The sequence below is a fragment of the Plecotus auritus genome (genome assembly GCF_963455305.1).
Source record: "Plecotus auritus genome assembly, chromosome: 5".
Classification (NCBI taxonomy): domain Eukaryota; kingdom Metazoa; phylum Chordata; class Mammalia; order Chiroptera; family Vespertilionidae; genus Plecotus; species Plecotus auritus.
In genome coordinates this window covers 110,077,904-110,095,182 of record NC_137776.1, presented here as the reverse complement: position 1 = coordinate 110,095,182, position 17,279 = coordinate 110,077,904, and the positions used below count along the sequence as shown (strand labels likewise).

Sequence of the window (17,279 nt, the reverse complement as noted above, 5' to 3'; positions counted from 1 at the left end):
CAGGGCTTCTTGGATCTAATCATGAGGAAACAGACACATCCAGATTGAGAGATGTTCTACAATATAACTGGCCTGTACTCTTAAAAAGTCAAGGGCATCCAAATCAAGGAAAGATTGAGGAACTTTTTCTAGAGTGAAATAAATGAAAGAGACAGGATGACTAAGTACAGCATTGTATAAATGTTGTATGGGCCGATGTTCTATAAGGAAACCTATATAATAAAGAGGTAATATGCAAATTGACCCTCATGCCCTTACAAGATGGCTGCCTATGACCAGGCCGGCAGGGGGGTTAGTGAGGTACGACCAAACGACTGAACAAGCAGGCTGCGTGGGGCGACCAGGCCGGCAGGGAGGTTAGTGAGGGACAACCAAATGACTGAACAGCAGACTGCATGGGGAAACCATGCCAGCGGGGGAGGGGGGGGAAGTTGGGGGTCACCAGGCCAGCAGGGGGGGGGGCAGTTAGGGGCGACCAGGCCAGCGGGTGGGGGTGCAGTTGGGGGCCACCAGGTCGGCAGGGAGGGGGCAGTGAGGGGCAATCAGGCTGGCGGGGGGGGGCATTTAGTGGCGAACACGCAGGCAGGCAGGCAGGTGAGTGATTAGGAGCCAGTGGTCCAGGATTGTGAGAGGGATGTCTGACTGCCGGTTTAGGCCTGATCCCTGGGGTTGGGCCTAAACCAGCAGTCGGGCATCCCCCAAAGGGTCCCGGATTGGAGAGGATGCAGACTGAGCTGAGGGGACTCCCCCCCCCCCCCCGCCGCCCCGTGCACGAATTTCATGCATCGGGCCTCTAGTCGATATTAATACAAGTGTAATATGCTCATTAAACCAGATGACCTTCAGGACAAAGCCACAGCGGTGGCCAAGTCCTTTGCACAAATTTGGTTCATCGAGCCTCTAGAATTGAGATAATCAGTGAAGCTTGAGTGAGGTCTGTGGAATAAAGGGCAGCTAAATCAATCATAATTTGGGGAAATTACAGAGAAGAACCTCTTTATTTATGGGAAATAAATGCTGTTATTTGGAGTAATGGGACAGCCTATCTGCAGCTTCTTCTCAAATGGTTCAGGAGAAAATATTCTTCGTTATAACTTTTCTGTAAATTTGAGATTGATTCAAAATAAAATCCTCTCCAAAGAGTGTTTAAAATTAAAGCTAAGTTGTTCAGCTGGTTTGCATGCTGCTGAGCAGTCAGAACCAGTCCATCTCGAAGCAGAGGCCATCAGAGACCTTAAGCAGAGCCGTTTCAGGGCAGACAGAGACCAGAGTAAAATAGAAGTTGAGGATGAGACTGGTGACAAATGGAAATGATAGACATGGGCAGCTTTTTTCAGAGTTTAGCTGTGGAGTGAGAAGAGGGGCCCTTACAATGAGAATCATAGTGAAGGATCTGGAAGCAATGATATACTAGGGATGTCTGAAAAAATTAAGTTATCCTAAATAGGGGAGATCTTGTAGAAGTTTTGTCTTCAGATATTTGAAAACCTTGCAAGTCAGGTACTTTGTGTTGTTTTTGTTGTTTGTTTTAGAGGGATGAACTTACAACAAGTGCTTACAGAGAAAATGGGTTTGACTCAACATTAGAAAACCTTGAGCTGTACAGCAGTTGAATAATTAGTTGCCATGTGAGAAGTGAGCCTCCTGTCACAAAAAGTGGAAAACGAGAGGTTGGAAAGTAGGTGTTCCAGCCCAGTTCCTGGATGTGACTCCTTTATTGATTTAGGGATGAGGTTAGATGGACCTCCTGCTCCCACCCCATTCTCTGGCCTATTGTTGCACAAGTATTTAAGTAGGAATTCTTAGCCCTTTCTGAAATCTTGAGTATAACAGGAAATTACTAGTTTTTGAGGTTCATCTTTAATTTTGTTATTTATTGTGCTTATTACAAGTGTAGGTAATTTCACATTGCAGTGACCAGTATCTCATTTTATTCCTTAGATATTACTCTGGAAGATTCTGAGTAAAACTGTTGGTGTGTTACTGGTGGGGAGAGGTCCTCATACCCACCTGTTGCTCGTGGGGGTGGATTTCTTGCAATTTCCCAAGAAAAAGAATTTTCTGAGACTTGCGAGGGAGGATGAGATATTGTAGAAAGCTTTATTTCTATGGAATTATACCCCTGAGATTCCGAGATCCCATTTCTCTTAGTCCAGTCATAGAAGAAGTATAGTTGGGGCTTTGGCAGAGCTAAAATCAGAGCCGGTGTCCAGAATTTTCTTTCCATGTTGGAGCCAAGTCCAGTCCAGCATCAGTCCATTAGTCCATTGCATGTGGGGTCGGCAAATGCAAGGAAGCCACGAGTCAAGAGCAACAAGAGAGAGAACTCCTTTATTATGAGATTATGTATTCCCAAATTTTTGCAGGCTTTCATTGGTTCTATCCATTCTGACAAATCCGTGGTTCCCCAGGTTTGACTGACAGGTACTTTCCCTGGTCACCCCAGCTTCACTGCACATTTGTCTATCCTTTGTTGGACCCCTCCCCCCAGTGATCTACAGAGAATGCGCAGGTGGTTCCCTGGGGGTTGCAGTTGCAGCTCCTGGTGAAGCTGCCCAAATGACCTGCCTGTAATGTCTGGCCTTCTCTTTGTTTCTTTTCTGTTGTTAATAACTAGCTAATTACAACAGTATCTGGTGGGACACACACACACACACACACACACACACACACACACACGCAAGCAGGCCAGTGGCAGCGCTGTGTCCATTATGCTGGGAGAGGGGTCTTTTCATTTTTTTTTTTGGCAGTATTTTTTTAAATAAATCTTTATTGTTCAGATTATTACAGGTGTTCCTCTTTTTTACTCCCCCATAGCTCCCCTCCACCTGATTCCCCACCCCACCCCATGCCCTTACCCCCCGCCACTGTCTTCATCCATAGGTGTAAGATTTTTGTCCAATCTCTTCCCGCACCTCTCACACCCCCTCCCCCCTGAGAATTGTCACTCCACTCCCTTTCTATGTCCTTGATTCTATTATATTCACCAGTCCATTCTGTTCTTCAGATTTTTTATTCACTTGATTTTTAGATTCACTTGTTGGTAGGTATGTATTTGTTGTCATTTTGTTGTTCATAATTTTTATCTTTACCTTTTTCTTCTTCTTCCTCTTCTTAAAGAATACCCTTCAGCATTTCATATAATCCTGGTTTGGTGGTGATGAACTCCTTTCGCTTTTTCTTGTCTGTGAAGCTCTTTATCTGACCTTCAATTCTGAATGATAGCTTTGCTGGGTAGAGTAATCTTGGTTGTAGGTTCTTGCTGTTCATCACTTTGAATATTTCTTGCCACTCCCTTCTGGCCTGCATAGTTTCTGTTGAGAAATTAGCTAACTGTTTTTCTCTTGCTGCTTTCAAGATTCTCTCTTTGTCTTTTGCCTTGGCATTTTAATTATGATGTGTCTTGGTGTGGTCCTCTTTGGATTCCTCTTGCTTGGGGTTCTCTGTGCTTCCTGGACTTGTAAGTTGAGAGGGGTCTTTTATACATTGATGATCACAGCAGCTCAGGAGAGTGTAGGATTGCTTGTAGGGATTATATTCTGTGTTGTTTTCCTACTTTTTCTTGAAGGCTGACTTTTTTTTTAGAGACAGCATATTTAGAAGTGAGAAGGGTAGGGACAGTAATGAGGCAGGGTCCCCTATGATTTTATATTTGTGAAATATAGAAAACTGACATTTTCTTATATATTTAGAAAAATATGGCATCAAAGGAGAAAAAATAGATCAGTTGTTAGGAGGTATGTGGGAAAACAACAGTAGTGTTGATTCTTGTGGCCTACAAATGAGTAACGATTATGCAGGATGGAGGAAAGGAAAACAGAGAGAGGCGAATGCGGCTGAGGATAATGAGCTTCTACAGAAGCTTTCTGTGGCTGCCAGGAAAAGGGTTCTGTGCCTTTTAAGTGTCTGCTGAAAGCATGGCCCTTAATAAAAATCACTAAAAAATTCCATGCTCTATAAAATATGAAATAGAAACTAATACAGTCTTGCTGCTTCTGTTTATCTAAAGATAAGGCTTCTGGGGTTTTTCTATTGATAATTTAAATAAAAATTAAAATGTTATTTCTAAGAGTCTGAATAATTTATCATTAGCAAACTAGAACTGATCCCTATTTAAATTTTTTAATTGATTTTTAGGATGTGGCACAAATATGCTTTCTTATAGATTTGTGAAACAAAAACGTGGGTATATATAACAAAATTGATCCACAAAATTAATCATAGGAGATCTCTGGGGTCCAGGAGGTTGGCACAAAACCCTATCAGAGACAGCATCTTTTGATCTGTATTTTAGTTCTATATTTCTCTCTGATCTCAGAAATAAAACCTGTGTTGAGTTGCTAAACATATTCCCTCTTTCAGCATCTTCATACTTAGTTGTTGAAATATATGAATCCTATATAATAAAATGCTAATATGCAAGTCGACCAAATGGCAGAACGACCAGTCACTATGACATGCACTGACCACCAGAGGGCAGACGCTCAATGCAGGAGCTGCCCCCTGGTGGTCAGTGCATTCCCACAGGGTGAGTGCTGCTCAGCCAAAAGCCCTGAGCTGCAGTGGCGGGAGCCTCTCCCACTTCTGCGGCAGCACTAAGGATGTCTGACTGATGGTTCCCGGACTGCGAGAGGGCACAAGCCGGGCTGAGGGACCGCGTGCCCCCCCCCCAAGTGCATAAATTTCATGCACTGGGTCTCTAGTAAAAATATAAGCTTTGAAAATTAATTTTGCTCACCAGTCATACCATCCCTAGGAATCTCTTACCTAATAATATACAAACATGTAAATTGACCGTACCTCCACTACATCCACAGCCAATCAGGAGTGAGTATGCAAATTAACCCGACAAAGATGGAAGGTTAATTTGCATATGCAGGTGCAGACACCTGCTATGAGGGGGAAGGAGGGGGGCGGAGGGAGCTACAGGCGCGGTACTCCAGCCGGGAGCGAGGACTTGGCGGCTCCCTGGCGGCCTAGGAGCGGGGACTTGCAGGCTCCCAGGCGTCCGGGAGTGAAGCCAAGGGAAGGAAGGCCTATTCTTGCACGAATGTTGTGCAACGGGCCTCTAGTTTACTAAATAAGAAAGCATAGCATCAGAAAGGTTCTAGTCCTGAAAATGTTTGTCTTGTTTTTAAATAAAATCATGGATAATAATATAAATATCTAAGAGCTAAGGAATGAACAGGTAAATTATGATGCATCAGCTAAATGTGTCATAATTATTGTGTTTCCATTAAATAAAAATCATGATTAAACTAAAGCAGAAGTGTATTTACAATATGATTATAAACATGCAGAAAATCCACGTGCCTAGGGACAAAGACTGAAGGGAGATGAGTCTAGAATGTTAAGGGTGTGATTGGCGGTACACTTCCCTATAAAGCCATTTGGCATAAAGAAATCTAGTTTTTAAAAATGGATATGGCTGTGAGTTGGGAGTTTTGCCAAGGAATAGTTTGGAGCATGAGTTCGTGGAGTGACAGTTCTGTTGTGTCTAGGGGAAGCACAGGCCTCTTCCCCCGCCTACCATGCCCACAGGTCAGCTGCGCTCCACCTCAGCACCAGTCTAGTTGCAGGCACATGCCAGCACCCATAGGAGCCCCGGGTGATGTCGAGGACATGCCAAGAAAGAGGGCTGCTTTGGCTCCACTTCCCTAAATATTGCCACTCAGGGTCCCTGAATGTCTAGTAACTGAGTATGCTTAAATGGTTACATGTTTACTATTTGAGGTCAGCCCAGTTCTTAAGATATCACAGCAAAACTTACTCCTGAGATGATAATATTAACTATCCCATCCTTAGCTTCATCCAGACTAGTCCCCCTCATCAAACTTATTTTCTGCTTCAGAACCATTGAAAGCAGAGTCACCTGGACTCTCCTCTGTAGATGTCTTTAGAGTTGCAGACATAGGCATCTCCCATTTGCTGGCTGAGACTTCCTTTGCCGCCTCACATGCCTTGTATCTCAAATGGAGCTTGCCTGCCAGGTTATCACATACCTTCTCCTCACTGGCTCCTATGTTCAGCAGTAGCGTCAGTGTCTCTCTGCCGCTCACTTAGGGAGGAAGTCCCAGCACTGTCTCCAGCCCCTGTCCTCCAGCTGCCATCTGTCTGCCTCTGCACTGTCTCACACGTGTGCTTTGCTTCAGTTACTGTCCGTAGGCCCCTAGTTTTGTGCTCCCGGCCCTGTCTCTGCAGGGCAGCGTGAACCTCTGCACAGAGACTTGTTCAGAACTTGAGTCTGTCTCCCTGATCCCCAGGTAGCAGATGTGCGCCCCTTAGTCGGGGGCATCAGGTTCCAACTTGCCTTCCACACAGCACCAACTCTTTTCTCTCCTGTAAAGTTCTGGAAGCTGTGCTTCCTGATTGGTTACATTAAAAACAATTATTCTCTGTTGCTGTACACAAAATAGCAAGGGCATGGTGTTACACTTTGAGTAGGAATTTGAGCACCAAATTGTCTTATTTGACAGAGTGCATCCTGTTGGGGAGATGGGTTCATTTTAAAACGTGCTTGCTTAAAGCATCATTAATTGTTAAAATAAAAAAGGACAAAACAAAAAAGAGTCCTATCTATGGCAGTAGATTGTTTCCATGTGCACATGGCTAAAATACCATTTTGGAGACAGAGACAGAAAGATGAGGGGTGGAGTGTTGGGGTGGGGGGCGGTACAGCCTGACATTAACCAAGGAAGAGGAGGACAATTGGTGGTTGTTAGAGTTTCTGTTCCCTTTATATTCTTTATCCTCAAGTTACAACACCCCCTCAACCAGTTCCTTTAAAAAATGTGATATTTAGTGAGGTTTGTTTGTAGGCCTCTGCCAAGACATTACCCAAACTTCTTTCTTCCCGGTCACCAACAAAAGGCACAGAATGGTGTTTTGAGTTTTTGAGAATCCTGACTATTATAACTATCCAATAAAGGCATCACCAAGAATTGGGTTTTCACATTCTAAAAATAAAAACATAAAAGTAAATGTCTTCTGATTAATATATCAACCCTACAGAAATATTTATTTGTTCTATCCAAGTATTTAGTAGTTTTGCCAAGAAAACAGAAGATTTTTTTGGTTTTAAAAAAATGGAGTAGTGTTTTAATAATGTTATAAGATATCCAGCATGTCCCACTTCATTACAATTAACTTTCTATCATTACAGTATTTTAGATGTAATATTTTGGGCAGTCAGATCTTTTAAATGTTTGAAAAACAAAATAGAATAGTCGTAATTTAGGAATAATTCATTTAAAATACATGTTTCTTCCACATATTTGAACAATCTGTCCAAAACACAGCTCATTCATGTGGGACTTTGCCTATGCAACTCTGAGTGGGAATCAGTACTTTCTTTGTTCGTCACTATGGAAACAAGTCAGCCTATCCTGAATGGCTGTTAGATCATGCAGAGTGATGCTCTTATCTCAGTGTAACTTCATCAGGGAGCAAGCTGGCACTGACATCTCCTGGCCTCCAGCTCTCCTCCTGGGGGCCCAGCGCCATGCAGGACCCGCCCCGGCGGCTCTCGGCCATGCCCTTCCTGAGCTCCTTCTTACAGGGCCGCAGGCACTCGGCCTCAGACACAGTACTGAGGCTGCCGCAGGGGCAGCGCGGCTCCGGCTCCGCCACCAAGATGCTCTCCTCATCCTCTCTCCAGGTGATGCTAGCTGTGTCCTCTCTCAGCTGCACCAAGAGAAATCCAACTTGCCCCGAGAGAAAAAGTAAAACTCCTTTTCTTCTTAAAGATTGCCTCAACTTTGAGTTTACATTTAAGGAATGTGAAAAGGCTGTGCTGTGCTTATACCTTTTTAATTTTTACCATTCTGCATTATACTTTTTACTGTCTGTTATGCTGAGAGTTTCAGTGGATATATAATAGATAAAATGATTGACTGTTGTGTGTTTTTTATTTAAAAATGTAGTTCTGAACAAACCTCACTCCCTTATAAAAGATCTGCTTTTATGGTTTCTTCTCTTTGTGACCAGTATGACATGTACAAAAGAGTTTCCTACATTAAGAGATAGTGAACTTGCATGCAATGGATATGGATTTAATCTTGACACAATAAAGGGTGGTTAGCACTAGCTCCTCGTCTGCAACCTGAGATAAAATGGAAGCCGTTTCCCAGTCACTGCTCTGTTTGGAGAGTGGAATTTCACATCCCTTCCTGCATGTTCTAGGCAATTCAGGACGTCCAACACCGAAGTATACAAAAGTCGGAGAGCGTTTACGGCATGTTATTCCTGGACACATGGCCTGCTCCATGGCCTGTGGGGGCAAAGCTTGCAAATATGAAAATCCAGCCCGCTGGAGTGAGCAGGAGCAGGCCATTAAGGGGATCTACTCGTCCTGGTGAGTGATTCTGTCAGTCTATTGTAGCTCTTCCCTGTGACTAAGTTGAAAAAGGTAGTGAAGATGTATGTGGTGCCGGATGGCAGGAGGCCATGGAAGAGGATGTATGGGGTTTTGAAGTCAGAACTTTGCCTCCCATCTCTTGCTGCCTGACAAGCTGTGGCCTACTCACATAGGCACTCTGAACCTCAGTTTTCTCATCTGTGAAATGGAAATAATATAACCAATGCCCTAGGGTCTTTTTTTAATTAAGTGAAATAATGTATGTAAATATCTTAAAGAAATGATAACTAGATAGCTCTTAAATTTCAGAACTTGCTAGAAATAATAAAAATGCTGCCCTAACTGGTTTGGCTCAGTGGATAGAGCATTGGCCTGCGGACTGAAAGGTCCGAGGTTTGTTTCCGGTCAAGGGCATGTACCTTGGTTGCGGGCACATCCCCAGTAGGAGGTGTGCAGGAGGCAGCTGATCGATGTTTCTCTCTCATCGATGTTTCTAACTCTCTATCCCTCTCCCTTCCTCTCTGTAAAAAATCAATATAATATATATTTTTTTAAATGCTGAGCTATAAATTTAAAAAATTATGAGGTAGTTTCCAATTTCATACAGGTAAGCTTTAACCTTGCTTTAATTTTGGCCCTGTTCTCTGTGTGAAAGGACCCACTTTCACACAAATACATCTTCAGTCTGCCTCAATAGGAGTGGTACAAGTTGTCAGTTCAGTGGACAGTATGAAATGCTTGCATTTTTTATGGTTTATTAATAGTAAACTGTCAAGTAGATCTTTTCACTGTAGTGATACCTGAAAAGTTTGATAATCAGACCAAATCCTATTTGAAAATCACTGTTTAAAGAATTCTAGTGATGAATCAATTTATATAGCAAGAATCCATTTACAGATTAGGTAATTTGTTGACCAAAGTCTCTAACTTGCAACCCACACTTTTTCATACTGGATTTACTGGGGATGTGGATTTGGACAATGTTGGGGGTCCAGTGTCACTGTTTTGTACAGATCATATTCTAGTCCGTCACTGTCTTTCTTAAAGAATCTTGTGAGAAAGCCAACATTATTCCTGATGTAAGGCCACATAAATAATTTTGGTTTTTTACTGAACCATCTGAATCTTTTTTTGCCTCTGCTGATATTACATTACATCTCTCCTCATCTCATACCAAGTACTGTTAAATCTTGAATCTTCTAATGTTTTGGGGGGCCCTGTTGAATTTCAGGCATTACCCCAAGGCGAGGGATTGGTATCTTTTTGGAACCTGCCCTGTTTATTTAATGTTATTCCTCTCGGGTTCATGTGACCCACATCTTTGGGTAGACTGCATGATGTACCTTTCACGCAGCCATTTGTTAGGTCTCTGTCCATTCGTGCAGTCAATAAACATGCATTTGGCTACAGGCCAGGCATTGTGCTAGACACTTTCAAATTATTACCTCTTCTTCATCAAACTATTGTAAAGTAGGCATTGGTAAAGTCATTTTATTGATGAAGAGATTGAGGGCCAGAGAAACTAAGTCATATGCTATACAGCATTTAGAAAGTAGAAAAGCCAGCATTTGAAACCAGGCCCAACTGATTCCAAAGATTTTATTTTTTGCTAAATTGCAATAACTCAGCATTTATTAATAACCATGTGTGAGGATTTTTGCTGAAGACTTTACATCTGTATCATGTTGAATTCTCACACCAGCCATCCAAGGCAGGTGTTTTTATTCCATTTAACACATAGGTAGCTGAACTGCAGATAGCTCAAGAACTAAAAATGCCTCCTGCTTGTCCTCCTCATGGTTAAAAACCTTTGGATAACGAACCTAGACTGTCTGTCACCTTTGCTGCCAGTTGAGGTTTCTCCATCATGTCCACTAGAATCTCTTGAGTGTCCCTGAAAATGTTTTATTGCAGTACATACTTAGGCCCTGGAATTTTCCCAGAGATTTAAGCAGCTAGGTAGGGTTTCTTTTAGGGCCCTAATCGTAATGCAAAATTTAGGCCAGATTTGGATAAGGAGATTTTTATCTTACAGAGTTATTGAAATCCTAGAAAAACTAGTGGCTTGATACCCTGCTCTCAGTCCATGGAGCTGGAATGTTCTAGGTTTTGTGATTTCACCAGTCCTTTCTCCCACCTGTAGGATCACTGATAACATCCTGGCCATGGCTCGTCCGTCCACTGAGCTCCTTGAGAAATACTGCATCATCGAGCAGTTTCGTAGGTAAAATGTCACATTGTTTATACAGTTTAATAAGCCAGCTCATGTTTTCTCTTCCATTGCTTTTGACATCGATGGGAAAGGGTTTTCATTTTAACAATAGGTGTAAAGAATGTATTTCAAATAAGATATTTGGAAATAATTTGTAATGTTTATTAATGCTAAAAGTGATTACTTTTTTTTTTTAATGCTAGTTAATTCCCAGTATGACTTATTCTTTTCTTTTCTTTTAAGCCATGGCTTAAAAACAGTCATTAACCTGCAGCGACCTGGTGAGCATGCCAGCTGTGGGAATCCTTTGGAAGAAGAAAGTGGTTTCACGTACCTTCCTGAGGCTTTCATGGAGGCTGGCAGTAAGTCCTTCCACTCTTCTGTCCATGAGTTACCAAGACAGTACTCAAAGACTTTGCTCTGCTCAGCACTTAGCTTTAAAAGGTGATGGAAATAACTGTGTAGTAGTAGGGCTCCTAAACATGAAGAGGAGCTCACTTTAACTTTAAAGAACCATTCTTCTGTGGTATTGCTGTTGAAAGGGCAGGCTTCCTTTTTCTGCGAGAGGGACCTTGGGAGGAGACCCTGTAGAAATAATGGTAACATTTGATTAGTGATTGCATTAACATTAACAGTATGTCAGACCTGTCATCTCATTTTATCCTTAAGGCAGTCAAGTTACATAGTTGTTTCTGCTTCACATGAGGCCACACAGCCTTAGCAAGTTCTGCTTTGCCCATAGTCACAAAGCCTAACTGTGTTAGCAGGATTGGAATTCAGGACTCACTGATGCTTTTGCTGCTGCACAGCAGTTCTGCCCCTGGGTAGGATGCTAGAATTCCTTATGTGACACTTTTGGAAACTCCTTACTCACAAGAACTTAGGATCCCACAAGGTTAGAAAGGATCAACCTGAGCGATTTTGGAACTTTTTTTAAGAAGCTTTTACCTAGCTCTTTTTTCCCCACTGGGTGAAAAAATCTGTACCATCTGCCATTTATCAGTCATTTAGACTATGCTTCACCAGGATTATGCTTTCTCTCCAGAGCTGAGGTATCTGGATGTAGATTACTTACTTTATTAACTTGCAATCCTGCTTTTCCATAATTCTTTCTGGCTGAGTTTCAGCAGGAAATGCCTTAAGTAATAGGGAATGTGCTTTGTAAGAAATGTTAACAATAAACTTACTGGAAATGTAAAAAGCCTATTATTCTAGGCCTACACATCTAGTGAGATCTGCATGCCTTACAGCTTCTACTCTTCATGAATTCATTCACTTTTTTCACATATCCTTGCAAGTATTTTCCTATATGTTGATGTTTTTTTCCTGTTCTCTTTTTCATTGCCCAGTTTATTTCTACAATTTCGGATGGAAGGATTATGGTGTAGCGTCGCTTACCACCATCTTAGATATGGTGAAGGTGATGACATTTGCCTTACAAGAAGGAAAAGTAGCTATCCATTGTCATGCAGGGCTTGGTCGAACAGGTAAATTCTAGAAGGTTGTTTTATGGCCTTGTGGTATATTTAAACATATAAAGAATAATATTTTTTAATATCTAATGTCTTTAAAAATAGTAATGAAAATAGCAAGCATTGTTTTACCTACTGTTCTAAGCATTTTACACTTACTGTCTTACTAATAAATCTTTAGCAACATAGTGAGTTTTGAAAAAGACTAAACAATTTGCTACATCAAGTAAGTGGAAGGGCCAAGATTTAAATTCATGACTGTCAGAATTTTGTTTGTGAAGGAGAGTCTATCCATGCCTGGAATTCTATATAAAAATCAGTTATTTTACTTAAACAGGCAGCAGAATCTCAGTGTCATGCTGATATTGGGCAGAAATAAAGACCAATGAGTTGGAATCTTCATTACCATTTGGTTCAACCAGACACCTGAGCTTGACTCTGGCCATAGTGTACCTGTGTACCTGCCATGGAGTCTCCCACCTGCTCAGGAGCTTCGTTAGGGGAATGCATAATGTTTATACTGTTAAGGCTGTTTTCCTTAATGTAAAGTGCTTATAGCAATATAGAATTATGTCATCGAGCAGTATGGAAAAAAACACATATTCATGTAGAGACAAGTCTACAAGAAGAATTGTCGGGAAAAAATAGATTGTGAATGTGAATACTTCCCAAATTGAAAAATGTACAGGTTGGTAGAGTGCCAGGCAGGAATGTTCCAGCAACTGATGGCAAAGGCAGGAGTGGGAACTTCCAAGTGCAGTGTATGGATCCATTGGATGGAAATTTTCAGAAACTGTTAAATGGGAAATAGAAGCAGGATTTTATTTCTCCCATGTTAGAATTGGGCATAAGAGGATAAACATGCTAGATCACCTCCCCATACTCCCCAATTAGTCATTTCCCTATTTCACTCAGTGATTCCCCCCAACTCTATGCTGATTGCCTTACTCCACACTTAGTCATCCCGCACTCACTCCGCCATTACTCCATCATCCCCCCTTACTCCACACTTAGTCATCCCGCACTCACTCCACCATTACTCCATCATCCCCCCTTACTCCACACTTAGTCATCCCCCACACACTCCACAATTACTCCGTCATCCCCCTTACTCCACACTTAGTCATCCCCACTCACACCACCATTACTCCATCATCCCCCCCTTACTCCACACTTAGTCATCCCCCACACATTCCACAATTACTCCGTCATCCCCCCTTACTCCACACTTAGTCATCCCCCACTCACTCCGCCATTACTTCATCATCCCCCCCTTACTCCACACTTAGCTTCACTGCAATAGTTTCTGTGCTTCCTCTGGGTACAGTGGGCACTGAGTGTTCTCAGTCAAGACAAGGGGTACCATATAGACAAATAAATATATAAACATCTTTGCAAAAAGCTACAAAGTTATATTATCCTTAAAACGTTTTCTTATTTATATGGCTTCTAACACATATAAAATTTAAATCATCTGAGAGTGATAAATAGAAATATATATAAGCTTTCTCATCCAGTTTTTTCTTCTTCACTACGTAGGTGTTTTAATAGCTTGTTACTTAGTTTTTGCAACAAGAATGACTGCTGATCAAGCCATTATATTTGTTCGGGCAAAGCGTCCGAATTCCATTCAGACTCGAGGACAACTACTGTGTGTGAGGGAATTTACTCAGTTTCTGATTCCTCTTCGCAACATATTCTCTTGCTGTGACCCCAAAGCACATGCTGTCACCTTAACACAGTATCTGACTCGCCAGCGGCATCTACTTCATGGTTATGAGGCGCGACTTCTGAAACACGTGCCAAAAATTATCCACCTTGTGTGCAAATTGCTGCTCGACTTAGCTGAGAACAGGCCTATAGTGACAGAAGAAGTGGTGGAAGCACCTGGCCTCTCAGCGGAAATTGAAAAGACCATTTCTGAGGTGGTCACAATGCAGCTGGATAGAGAGTTACTGAGGCACGACAGTGAGGCGTCGGACTCCTTCACTCCCACTGCAGTGGCGGTGGATGTTGAGAATCAGGATAGGATTCTTTCCAGTGAGCAAGAGTTTGACCCTCTTTGGAAGAGACGGAATGTAGAGTGCCTTCAGCCCCTGACTCACCTGAAAAGGCAACTCAGCTACAGCGACTCAGATTTACAGAGAGCCGAGTCACTTCTGGAGCAGTCAGGGACCCCGTGGACAGCATCTGCTCAGATCTCATTCTGCCACATCCCTAGGCAGCGGATGCCTATAGGCCACTGTGACACCCCACAGACTCCACAGCTGGATTTCAATAAGGAAATGCTGGTCCACAATACATTTTCTTTCTGGAATCCAACTAAATTTGGAGGCTTAGAACGACTCAAAGATGACGGGTCACCAATTTTCCAAAGGAAGAATATTCCAAAGGAAGTACAGCGGAGTAGAACCTTCTCTTCAGGTTCATCCAACCCTGGGGAACCAGTTACACCCAATGTTGCAGATATCCCCAAGAAACCACACTGTTCTCCCCAGCAAGGGACCCCATGTCAGTGTGAAGTTCATGGTGGCTACAGCAGTCCTGTGTACTATGGCTCCAGCCCCAAAGCACAGTCCTCGGTTGGACGTAAATCACAGAGCAGCAAAGATGTGCCTGAAGTCGCTCATCAGTCTGAATTGAGTGTTGAAGAAAGGAGAATACTGGCAGCCAAAGCCCTGGCAAACTTAAGTGAGTTTGCAGAAAAGGAGGAAGTGAAAAGGAAGGTAGAAATGTGGCAGGTATTTGCATTTCATTTAATTTTATGTGCTTGGGAAATACTTATGTCAGAGCAAAAACATCATATATTTTCCCAGACTTACTTGTAGAATTATGAAGACATGTTTGTTATAATACTTTCAAACTTAAGTTTTCTCAGCTATAATAGGAGCCCGATGTCATAGAAATAACAGACTGTCTTCAGTCTCCTGTGAAAGAAGCACTTAGCACTTGGCAGGGTGCCTGAGTGAGAGAGGCATGGATAGGACTGATACTAGAAGTTTCATTCTTTCTTGCTGGGTTTGTGGGATAGACTGATAGATAGATGTACATGCCATAGCAGACAGCTGTAAACTGACCTGAAGGATCTCTAGGCCAACCCAAGGCCTAGCAGGGAGCCACATTTTGAGAACACTGACACATAAATGAAATCAGAGCAAATTCTTTTCCAAAGGTCATCCACACAAGTGTTGAGTGAGGTCTGGAGGGAGCATGACAGATGCTATCTGCTCAGCATTCCCTCTGCAGACTCCCCGGTCCTGCCCCAGTGAGGCACCTGTCAGATCTGGAAAAGCAAATGGAAGCAACTGCAGAGTACCTGTGTGCCGTTGGTTTCTGAGGTTAGATCTTTTGGGTCCCTTTCTTGGCTTTTACTTGAAATTTAAATTTTTAACCCTTTTTTGAATAGTACTCTCACTAGAAAGACAGTCTTCAATCAACCACATTCTCTGCCCTGAATGAGCAGCTGATCTAGAGGAAAGGCAGGCCTTATTAACTTAGTTTTCAGAAACAGGTAAACTGCCCAGTGTGGGGCTGACCCAGGGAGGCCTGGCTTAGTGAAATCTTGACTTGTTAGCCCATAATCCACTACAAGTTATTGGTATGGCTGCTCTTCTGTGTCCTGCCATTAATTAAGCAAAGGTGTGTGCACTTTCTAAGAGGGCCAGAACCTTCCTGCTGCAGAGGAGGGAACATAGACATGGAGCCTCACGTCAGCTTATAACTGTAACGGGAGGAGAGCACCTCACACACTTTCTCCATCAGAATTGGTTTGCTTAGTGAATAGTTAAATGTGGTGGGGGTTTTTTTCAACATGAAGCGTATTCTTTATTTTTCTACTCATACCTGAACAAGCCTTCCACCCAGTGGGCAGGTCTTGCTGCTGTGTCGCTGTGTGTCACGGTAGCTAGCAGCAGACCCTTTAGCTTTAGGTGTGATAGCTCATGCCCCTCGTGGGCCAGCCCCCTCTGTGCCCACACTGCTTAGTGTGGTACATGGGCCACATTGTTTCAACATGTAACATATATGAAAGCATTTTCTAGAGGTAATTACAACTGTTTTGTTGGGATAGGGTTGCCTTTTTTTTTCTTTTTTAGAGTATTATAAGTCTTTCAGTAATAAGAACAAATTAATTGAATTCTGGAAAGAGTAAAATAAGAGGGCTTCCGGTCAAGATGGCGGATGGTTATTGCCTTCTCCCACAACCACATCAAAATTACAACTGAACTACAGAAGAACCATCATTCAAAACCGCCTGAAACCTAGCTGAACAGAACTCCTATAACTAAAGATATAAGGAAGAAGCCATGTGAAGACTGGTAGCAGGGGCAAAACTCAGAACAGGTTGGTCCTACACCCACAGTGTGACAGTTTTAAATAAGGAGGGATATCTCCACTGCAGAGGTTCCCCCTGAGGAGCAAGGGGCCCAGCCCCACACCACATTCCACCAGTCCTATCTTCCAGTCTAGGAGGAGGAGTTCCCATAACTTCTGGCTGTTAAAACCAGCATAGATGGTGACTAAATGAGACGGAGGGTTCCTGGAGTTCCAGGTATTCCACTTAAAGGGCCTGTGCACACACTTAGACTCACAGCAGCTTGAAATGTGCCAGGAACATACAGGGAGGAACTAAGCTGTCCAGTAAGGGCTGGAGGGGCAGCTTTCTCCCAGACAAGTGCTGTCAGAGACCATATTTCCTTTGCTGAGTCCTCTCCCATAGAGCCTGCAGGTGGGCACCATATCTGAGTCTCCATCAACCTGGCTAACACTGTTCACTCTTCCCTGGTGATTCCCTGAGACCCTGCTCCACCCAAATATCAGGCCCACCCAAGCTGTTTCCAGTGGCTTTTCCATCTAACAGCCTGTATTGGCTCATGCTGCAGACTTTCCCAAAGTCTCAAACAAGCAGCATCTGGTCTCAGCATGCCCTGTACCTCTTGCTAAGTGGCCCCTAGCTTGACACTATTGGCAGCCAGCCTTGGTAGGCAGCTTAGCCTCTCCTGATCACCTCCAAGCCTAGCATAAGTAGCAGCCATCTGCAGATCGCTTTGTAGCTCATGTCCAGTGGCCCTGGGCAGGGCACAGGCAGCAGCTGACCTTGTCCTGCATCTTCTGGAGGCCCCAGAGCCAGCACACCTGGTGGACAGCTTCAGAACACGCCAAAACACCACCTAACCACCTCCATAAGTGACACACTCAACCACACTCAAGGTGTGGTCTCAGTGGGCAACAGAGCCCCACT

At 43.1% G+C, this 17,279-nt stretch overlaps 1 protein-coding gene across 2 annotated transcripts in view; it reads left to right on the top strand.

Annotated features, from left to right (window-relative positions):
* The window catches only part of PTPDC1 (protein tyrosine phosphatase domain containing 1), a 75,931-nt gene that overhangs the window by 42,942 nt on the left and 15,710 nt on the right, over positions 1–17,279 (top strand). Inside the window, exons 1-6 of one of the 2 annotated variants that reach the window (XM_080670113.1) lie at positions 7,428–7,721; positions 8,182–8,353; positions 10,500–10,580; positions 10,812–10,930; positions 11,918–12,055; positions 13,580–14,781. In XM_080670113.1, coding sequence (XP_080526239.1) covers positions 7,502–7,721; positions 8,182–8,353; positions 10,500–10,580; positions 10,812–10,930; positions 11,918–12,055; positions 13,580–14,781 — 1,932 coding nt within the window. In that variant the 5' untranslated portion in view covers positions 7,428–7,501. Of the gene's footprint in view, positions 1–7,427; positions 7,722–8,181; positions 8,354–10,499; positions 10,581–10,811; positions 10,931–11,917; positions 12,056–13,579; positions 14,782–17,279 lie in introns of those variants that run through there. The other variant, XM_080670114.1, reaches the window with a different exon arrangement.